The sequence below is a fragment of the Aplidium turbinatum genome, chromosome 6 (assembly GCF_918807975.1).
Source record: "Aplidium turbinatum chromosome 6, kaAplTurb1.1, whole genome shotgun sequence".
In the NCBI taxonomy this organism is placed as follows: Eukaryota; Metazoa; Chordata; class Ascidiacea; order Aplousobranchia; family Polyclinidae; genus Aplidium; species Aplidium turbinatum.
The window spans coordinates 18,811,921-18,821,846 of NC_137477.1; the positions used below are offsets into that span (position 1 = coordinate 18,811,921).

Consider the following 9,926-nt stretch of genomic DNA (forward strand, 5'->3'; position numbering starts at 1 on the left):
GAATTTCTTACCAAAGTAATCAAGATAGAACAACTGAATTCATCTTTGAAGATACGCATGCAGCTTGCCAATATTTTTTTGCAACCAGAAAAAGCAGGTCAAGTTAATGCAAACAACTGAATCTGTCTCCACAGAACAGAAGTCAAGATATTAATGAAAATAAGTGGAATTGCCATGTTTCACACAAGATCTTGCAAAGCAAATATTTTGCCAGCTTGCATGGCAGGTTTTAAGTTTGGAAAGCTTTGAAATAAATGAATATATTATGATTGGTTTGAGATTATATATTTCAGCAGTAGTATTTTAAATGTTGGTGAAATTAACATGACACAGTTGCATAAACAAACTAAATATATATTTTGTTATTTTGGAGCGCAACTGCATCATTTTAATTTGGGTAGTTTTATAAAAGTAACCAAACAAAGCTAAGCAACACCACAACATTAACATTACATTTAACAGGTATAACATTTTTTTGTTAAATGTTGTGGTGTTGCTTATAGCTACGTCCGTTTATGGTTGAAAAAGTACTGTAACCTCTCCACCTTTTTTGTTTTACAAAAGTATTCACCAGATTTATATAAATTTATATTTTTAGTTGCCCAAATCAAGATGACGAGTTTATGGATATTATGAAAAAAATTAAAGATTTTGTAAATTTTGATGCCGAGGCAACTGCATCATGCCAATTTGGGCAGTTTTATAAATAGACTATGATCAGATAATTTCATATTTTTTTGTTGCCCAAATCTAAACGATACAGTTATGTAAATGGGAAAAATTAATCAATTTGTTCATGGAAACTGCCTCACGCTAATTTGGGCAGGTTGCATAAACAGACTAATCAGTTTCATCAGATAATTTCATATTTTCAACTGCCCAAATCAACACGATGCATTTGTGAAAATTAATAAAATTAGCTATATAGCAAATTTTGTGTTTTGATTTGGGCAGTTTCACAAAAGTATTAGAGACATATTTTGGTGGCTGCCTAAATTGGCATGATGCAGTTGGTTAAATGCATTTCGTACTACAGTTTGATCACCATGCAATACAATACATCAATACGGGTGTGCCAAATGAAAATTTTGCGGCACATTTCTTGTGCAAATAAGAGGCTGTGCTTAGTTTGACAAGTAAAAGATATTAATTTATAGTTTTCTTAATTTATGCAATTTTGTAGCTTTTCATATAGCAATTTTTGCCCTAATAATTGCAAGATTTTGCCCGAATTCGCGATGTTTTGAAACAACAGGGGGGGCAGCTGCCCCGTGCCCCCCTGGCTCGTACGGCTATGGTTCTGATTGATACAAAATCACTTTCAAAGTTTTTAGAAGGAGCCTAATCGTGTGCTTGTTGAGTTTGGCAAACTTGAACAAGAATCAAATATTTTGACTAATAAAGTTGCATGACTTTTCGTAATTTGAGTGACGACATGAAAATAGACCACTATGATATTGTATAACAAAAACTTTCGTTTATAATTTAGCCTCATACTTGTCGTGGTATCACATTCATAATATCGCAGTTTCAAACGTAGAAAAGAATTGTATCTGCAAAATGTGCTAAAATATAGCCATGTACTTTTGGAAGTAAGTGGTTCACCGCTGTTCTGCGTATTTATTATTTGGCTTAAAACAAAATCTACTCTTTCCCTCCTGTGTTCTTATGACATGTATACTTGTATAGGGTGTAGCCTAAGTGAAGAGATAATATTTGGTATAATTTGTTACCATTTTCAGCTTGCACAAGAATAATCTCTCATTAAAAAGTTGTAACTTTATGTCAATTGCGAAGGAATGGTGTCGTGTGAAAAAGGCACTTTTTTCTTATTTGTGATGTCCTTTATAAGAAGACAGGCTTAACCAGGAGGATTGCCAAAGCACTTGTAAAGATTTAACGATAGTGAAATCGTTGTATTGTCATCTTGTCTTTTCAGTCAGAAATTATATTATGTTTGTTTTGTATTTAGGTAGATGTTAAGTGAGTTTCAAATCGAAGCACAGCAGGCCACGACTGTGGCAAGCGTTCAGAATTTTGGATATAAATCCGAATGAGCTTGTTTTATCGGTGCGTTATTACAGAAACTTGGTAAAAACTTTTACAACGAGCCTAAGATAATTTTCCATTTGGAATGATGCATGTTTTAATACATCAAATGCACTTGTTCTTTGCTGTTTTTTGATAAAAAGAAAAACATAAGGGGTTTAAGTGTCCAAAATTAGCGCACATGGCGACAGGCTGTTTAGGCTACACTATAAAAAATAGCTATAAACATAGCTATAAACTTTATAGCTAAGAACACTTCAGTTGAACTATAGACTACAACTTAAAACTGTTAACCTCAGTGACAAGTCCTGTGTCAGTGGTGTCAAGCCTCTTCGCACATAATTATAAAACTGCGAAGATCAATCTTTTAAAAATAGTTTTCACTAAGAAGAAAAGTGTTTTTTATCAATTAATTCACAATTCCATCTTCACAATTTATCACAAAGTGACACAGAAAAGACTGATTTTAAAACTACTAACTTACTCTTAAAAATGGCAATATCTGTAACTGGTAGCTGTAGGTATTATTTTTTCAGTTTTGAAAGCTCATATGCCAGTAATAAGCCCACTGTAAAGCTTTCAAACCGTACTGTACCATTGTCAAGATAGACAGAAAGTTGCGATAAAACTTCTGTTTAGTTTTGATCTGTTTCTCTTTTCTTGCTATTTTTTCACTTAGGAGAGGTGTGTTTTAAATCTGGCTTATTGTTATCGAAATATTGAAAAAAATACCTTTTATTGGTTCGGACTCATTAGCCCCATCTCTTGCTGTGGTTTGTTCACTGTTTTTGATCAGACGACGCTTTCAAACCATTGCTCAGGAATAATTAAATTTTATATATTTATTTCAGATGTTCTAGCTTTACTGTAACTCATTGAGGCTATTTTCTTAAAGTCATTGATATAATTTAATAAAATCAGATTTTCCTAAATGTTGAAGTTTGAAAACTTTTTCGTTGTTTTACTTTATTATTATTCATTCAGCACGTAACTATTTGCTGTAAGTTTTTGTGAGTCTACAAACTTAGGATAACCTTTTCAAAGTAACTGTGTTTAAACAAAATGTCTTTTGACGTAACAGCCATAGTGCTTGGGACTTCTTCTCCCACTGTAAACTCAACTTTCTGCAATCCACCGTTTCAACTCAACAATTCCGACTGTGTGATTCCTGGAGTTAGAGAAATCGTGGAAGTGGCATTCATCTTTGTTTTCATGATTATTGGAACCTTTGGAAACTTCCTGGTTATATTTTCCATCATCTTTGCCAAAACGGCTTTTACTAATGGGAACATTTTCATAATCAATCTAGCGGTTGCAGACCTAACAGTAAGTTATTAGGTTTAACATCGCCCCGTTTTATCATACGTTTTATCTGCTGACTAAAGCTTTAAAACAAGAATACAATTGAATCTTAGTTTTTTATCACTCAAGTTTTGGTGAATGATGTACTTTACTCCAACTTACTTTCCTATACTTTGTGCAAATAGCTTTGTGCATTCTACTTAGAGAGGGGCAACTGTCGGTTTAGTAGGCGGTATGGTAGTTTCTTTGACTCGTGGTTGGTTTGCCGTTATTTCATCGTGTGTTGTTTCTAGGTCAGCGGTTTTTTTCTTCCAACGGTTCTTCTGAACGTTCTGCATAAGGAGAATGCTCTTCCTGATACAATATGTCACTTTGCTGGCTACATGGTCACAGTGGCTTGTGCCTGTTCTGTTTGGAGCATGGCATTCATAGCATTAAACAGGTACAACTAGCATATTATGCTGGTAAGCTGTTTGCGGTTTTTATTTTCTTTTAAAGTTTGTCTGTTTCGAAAGTACTATTAACATTTTTTCAATACAGTTGTATAAAGGATTTCATAAAACAACAACTTTTCTTGATAAATCTCATCGAGTTCTTATCAATGATGCTCCTGCTGTACGATGTCACCATCAACCACAATTTTAGTTTCATCTTATCCAGAGAAAGCTTTGAAATGAGAAAGTTATTAATTTTCGTTTAGGTAGCACAATTTAAAAGAAATACTTCAACAAAAGCTATTGTGTGCGTTTTTGTTGAAACCGTCTGCTAAAGTATATTAAACCTCATACAAATATTTTTCAGATTCATTTATGTCGTTCACAACCAGTTGCACAGAAAGTTTTGTAGTAAGACAAAATCTATTCTGATGGTTGTGTTTGTTTGGTTCTGGTCCCACATCATAGTATCTCCTACTTTGCTTGGATGGAGCAGGCTAGTGTAAGTACGGATTGATAATCAGGAGAGATACCACAGAAAAGGGGGTCATCAGAAAAACCAAATATAGTTGGAAAGCTAAATAATGGTTTATATCTCCTTATGGTTTGTGTGGGGATTTTCAAACAAACAGATTTCAAATGCAACTTAAACTTTTAAAATAATTTGCTGCTTTGGTTGCGAAAGTTCACCTTGCTTTGTAGTGAAACGTTTTATTTAGTTTGTTTCAAAATTTAAGCAACTTTAAGTCGTCATGCATTCAAAACAAAACCAATCGAGTGAAAATCTCAAAGTACCAGTATAAATGTGTCAACTTGGGCCTCGGTCTTCGCAGTTTACCAAAAGCGTAGCTGTATTCTTCAACCACAAAAAAGAATTCAAAAACAATTTTCATTTTTTAATTTGGTTTTGTGTCGTTCAATTTAATTTTTCTAATAAAAAATTATTTAATTTTGAGCAAAACATAATTATTTCTTACATTCTTATTGACTAGGCGTTGTGCTTAGCCTATTATAGGCTATGTTGAGTTTGCAGCAATGACGTGGAAAGTCGGTTCATTTCAGTTCTGTTTGCCTCCTGGTACAAACTTATCATGACACCGTAGGCATTGTAGTGCTTTTGTTAGGACATCAAAGTGATTTTACTAAGTACACCTACTTAGGGGTTATATTACTGATACATTATTTAGTGGTTGACATGACATGAAGACCATAAAATTTTCAATCCAACTGTCTTCAACCTTCCCAGGCAGCAAATCAGTCGTTTTTTTACATTGATTTAACGCCTGCAGACCTTGAATCAATGCAAAAAGCGACTGACTTGCTGCCTAGGTTGTCATCATCGTAACAATTCTCAAACTTGCCAAGTACTATTGTCTGAATGCAACAAAATATTATGTGGTTCAACAACCTAATCAGTTGTCTTGTGTCTTTAGGTACGACGACAAAATGGCGCAATGCAGTTGGGACGATCAGGCGTCCATTGTTTACAATGTTCTTCTCATCGCTTGTGCCCTGCTGGTACCACTGGGAATAATCGTTTTTTGTTATTGGCGACTGTACAAGTAAGTGGAAATTTTGCTAAGATAAATTTACTAGTTTTATAAGATACTGAGGAGGCCGCTTTTATGGTGACAAAAGCTTTAATAATAAATTATACAAGTTAGTTTCTAAACCTGATGATTAATTTTAGTTGCTTGATATGTTGATGAGTATTGAAAATGTTGATTAAAAAAGCAAACTTTTGAAAAAGCAAGTCTTTTTTACAAATATTTTTTTCTTGCAAGAAGCATCTAGTAGGTTCATATTTAGTTGATGTGAAAGTCTCTGCAAGTAGAGACTTCTGAGTGTTGCAGTACAATCCATCTAACGTTGAACACTGGCCCAGTTCACTTTACGTAGTCACGTTATGATTTCGTTTCTGTCACTCTGCAACTCCCTTTGTTCACAACATCTCTATTATACAGTACTTTGACTTGCTTGCCAGATTTTAGCAACAACAGAAATTGAAATAATATATTGATTGAATACATTCCCATGAGAAACCATTGTTTAGATATGTGCAAAAGAAAGGTCGATGGAACATAAAGGAGAATGTCAAGGGACAGCACAAAATCCAAAACCGATCTCGGATGAGACGCGAAGTCGCTCTCTTAAAGACCTTGGCTGTCACTGTAGGTTTCTTCGTCTTCTGCTGGACCCCGTATGGCACAATCGTAATATTCTTTGCTCACAATGTTCCTCCTGGAGTAAAAAAGGTAAGAGCGGCGCAGGTTATCTGTCGCGTGTTCAAGTCATTATTTGTTGCGGAACTGATCAGCAATCGCGGTATTGCAAGGCCAAGTTTTCAATAAAAGCTCATTCTTGTTAATTAGATTGCTCGACGTAGCTTTTTGTGAAAGTTGAGTTTGGATATAAGAAGTAAACATCAAATTTTTATTAATAATAGAACAATAAAAAATCAATTTATTGTTATTGTTCAGTGAAGCGCTTTATTTTTCACTGATCGAAATATTTCTTTTTTTACTGGCAAGCCTGATTTCTACCTCAAAGTACAACAAAGTTCCATGTGATTTTGGTGCAATCAAAAGGTTGAGACTTAATCTGAAAAGATTCATTTTTTGATGAGAGAAATGAAATTATTCATAAAAAGTCATTTTAAAACAAAACAAAACCGAAACAACAAATTTATGTCTAAAAGAAAAAATGTTTCAATTTCAATCCGCCTGAATATTGGGCAAATTGTTTCTTTTTGTTTCGGAGACGGAAACGCTTTTCTTTCGATACGAAAACAAAATAACATATTTGCGACAAAACTATAAAAAAAACTTTTGAACTCTTTTTTTTTTCTTGGGCAACTCTAATAGATGTAAGAAGGAGACGTAAACATTTACCCGTGTTCAGTGAAAGAGTTTGCAGAACAGCGAAAAAGTATCGACAGTGCGTTAGTACAGAGCAGAACAGTCTCTGCTTTTTGTTCGATTCAGTGTTTATTTTAAAAGTTAACACCCCAAGAAATATCAAACTGTTTCTTTAAGTCAACGATGTCAAGTTTTTACTTTTTAAGCCAATTTTGAAATGTCGGAAAATATTAAGATTTTCTTTTTTTTCAATTAGTCATACTATTAGTGTTATTTACAGTTGCATGCTGTCAAAACAAACAGAATTAATCCAATTAGCTTTTAGGACTGTTTATAGTTCAACAATCATGCATATTTTAATTTTCTACTTCAGCACTTATACGGCGAAATGCATTTTCAATGATGTTGTTACAAGCTGACTTGCGAGCAAAACTTGTTCATTCTCGAAAGATTTTAACATAAATATTTGATATGTTTAGTAAAGTAACACCTGTTACTGCACCAGTTACGGTTCTTTGACCTGCACAAGACATTCTCAACAAGTCGATGCTGAGTCAAAATTTATAGAGGGGCAGACCATAGACCACATATTTTAAGTAAACTAATTATTAAGAAGACTGCTCTATATGCAGTACATAATATATGAATTATTTATTTCATAGATGGCTGCTCGACTAGGACTTTTCAACTCGTCAATAAACTTTATTATTTACGGGATTATGAATGAAACTTACCGACAGGGTTACATCAATTTCCTCATATATTTATCATGCTGTAAAAAGAGTTGTAGAAGGTAAGATATACTGAAATTGTTTAACTTATGATAGTTTGCTTGTGAAACCGATAGACGAGTGAATAGAATCCTTAATCTCAAGGCATGAAGTTCAATTTTATAAGTTTTCACAGCTTTTTACGACTGCAAATAGTTTGATTTTAAACAAAAAAATTGAAATTTTGTTTTACTTATTTCACATCCTCGATTTTCCTGTCACAGATGCTCCAGCATGTATCTCGCTGTACTTTTGATATTTCGTGTAGACTAAAGCTGTTTCACGTTGATGCAACGGTTTCATTAATCGAAACTACTGCGACAAATCACTTCCTGCAGAACTAAGTATTCAAGCAGGAATGCCACTGCTAACATTTTGTGTCAAAATTTCATATTTGCATCAAGATGTGGCCAAAGGCCCCATTTTAGCTGCACATGTTCTGTGGTACCGTACAAACTTTATTTACTCATCTGACTTAAGATAAACCTTTTCCACAACAATTTTTTGTATGTGGTAAAATTATGACAAAAGTGTAGGCTACTGGTATTTTGGTTTGATTGCCAGAAGGAATGGAGTTGTTAGTGTGAAACAAAAAAAGTTTTATCTAATCCATTGCCAGACGAAAAAGGTAGTTATGCATCTTCGCCATTTTTTCCTCATTTGAAATGTTATTTTTGAAGCATTTGGTTTGATTTGTCACTTTATTGCAGAATGGTGAATCGCGCCTTCCCAGATCGATCCATAAGTAATGTAGCAAGAATAAAGACAATATATCAAGTTGGAAGGGAGTCATCTCCATCTGGCAACACCAACTTTGTCACCGCATCACCTCAAGTATGCAAACCAACAATAACGCAATGGTGCAAGTTTTTTGCTTGCAACGTTTCGAAATTGAAACAGTTTTTTGAGTATGCTTGAAACTCGAGTTCGATTCCAGTGTTGCACATCTGACACTCTTTATACCTTGCTTTGGAATAGGTGGCTAATTTTCTAGTTTATACAAATATAATGATTTCGCTTTAATAAAATAATGCTTTGAATTTGTTCTGACATTCTTCACAACGTCATTTGTGACTATGTGGTAGAAAACAATTTGATGATTCGATGCAAAAGTTTTCTACCGGGATGAAATTTACCCTTATGGTTAAATGTCATCTATCAAAGGCTAAATTACTGAAATGTCTAAACTTCGATTCAAAAGTCGTTGCAAGGGTTAAGTTCATCTTACTCATAAAAAATTAATAAAAGGTGAACAAGAGTAAAACTTGTTGTAAACATCTAATTCAAGAAACCATTAAAGTACAGACTATTTTACCATTGATTGCTCACGTAGGCGACTTATTTAACATCACTAGCTGCAACTTTGAACACAGCATCAATGTGTGTGTGATTTGCACTGTACCCCAAAAGGCTTAAAATGAGGCCCATGGTATGCTACGAACTGTGCTATGTAAACGCCATGATCAAACAAAGCAGGCAACCGTAGCTTAACTCTTGGTGTATGCGCGAGAGCAATGCACTTCAAGGATAGCTCGCTATCAGCGATTCAACGGCACCTAGCAGACAGACTAGTAATCTGGTGATATTCTTCAACATAAAATGAAAACTTGCTCTGCCCATGAAAGCAACCGGCACTTAAAAGTAGTTTAAATCTTCCACAACTGAGCGAAACTGCGAAGAATAAGTTTGAAGCGTTTTGTTTTTTCAGTTTGAGGATAACAAATCAAATAATCAATCAAACAATTAATTTTGTGTTTTTTTATTTACTTTCATTACATAATTGCAGCTTTCTTCGGATAAATTTGCAAAAAGAATTGTACAGTGCAAAGGAACTGAAGCTGATCGAAGAGTCACGTAATTGAAGAAGACTTGAAAAGAACCAAAGAAAGAAGTGCATCTGTGCAAAGTGGGAAGAAGAGTTTATCATGCGAATGGGCAAGACACAAGTTGCTAAAGACAATTTTTTGCCTATGTACTTTTTATTATGAGACATACATGACCACGCATTGAAAAAACATACGCTTGCCAAGAGCATGTCCGATCTAAGGCGTGAACAGGTAGCAGTAAAGAGCAAAAAGAATCTTTTCAATTTTTTTTCCAGAAATGTTTAACAATAATGATAGTATCTGTATCATACCAACGTACCAAAGCTGCATCTACACCATGTATGCTAAGACAGGACTTTAAAACTTTTTAAAGCTTTACTATGTTTTGAGGTTGCAGTTAGTGCATGCAGCACAGAAGTAAAATCTGGCAATTGTATTACGGTGCATGTATTATACGACCTTTAACAAAAAGAAGTAGCAATATGAAAACAATGCCGGTTTAGTATGAACCATCGTCTCAATACGGAATAAACAAAACAATTTCTACAGTTTTGGGAAAACAATTTAATTTGCAACAGCAAGCAAAAAAAATGCCAAAGGGAACAAAGCAATTACTCAAAAAAAAAAAAAAAAACATTACCTCAGAAAATTAAGATATTTCGGTCATCGAAGCAACTCGTTGGAAAA

The 9,926-nt window shown here is 34.2% G+C and overlaps 1 protein-coding gene across 1 annotated transcript; it reads left to right on the forward strand.

The window, feature by feature from the left end:
• The first annotated feature begins 3,032 nt into the window (after window positions 1-3,032).
• LOC145772348 (melatonin receptor type 1B-B-like) lies at window positions 3,033-9,902 on the forward strand. The gene is made up of 8 exons (XM_082584226.1): window positions 3,033-3,375; window positions 3,645-3,793; window positions 4,153-4,287; window positions 5,219-5,347; window positions 5,839-6,040; window positions 7,306-7,436; window positions 8,124-8,247; window positions 9,200-9,902. The coding sequence occupies exons 1-8, from the start codon at window positions 3,112-3,114 to the stop codon at window positions 9,269-9,271; spliced, it is 1,206 nt and encodes a 401-aa protein (XP_082440352.1). The 5' UTR covers window positions 3,033-3,111; the 3' UTR covers window positions 9,272-9,902.
• Window positions 9,903-9,926: the final 24 nt, after the last annotated feature.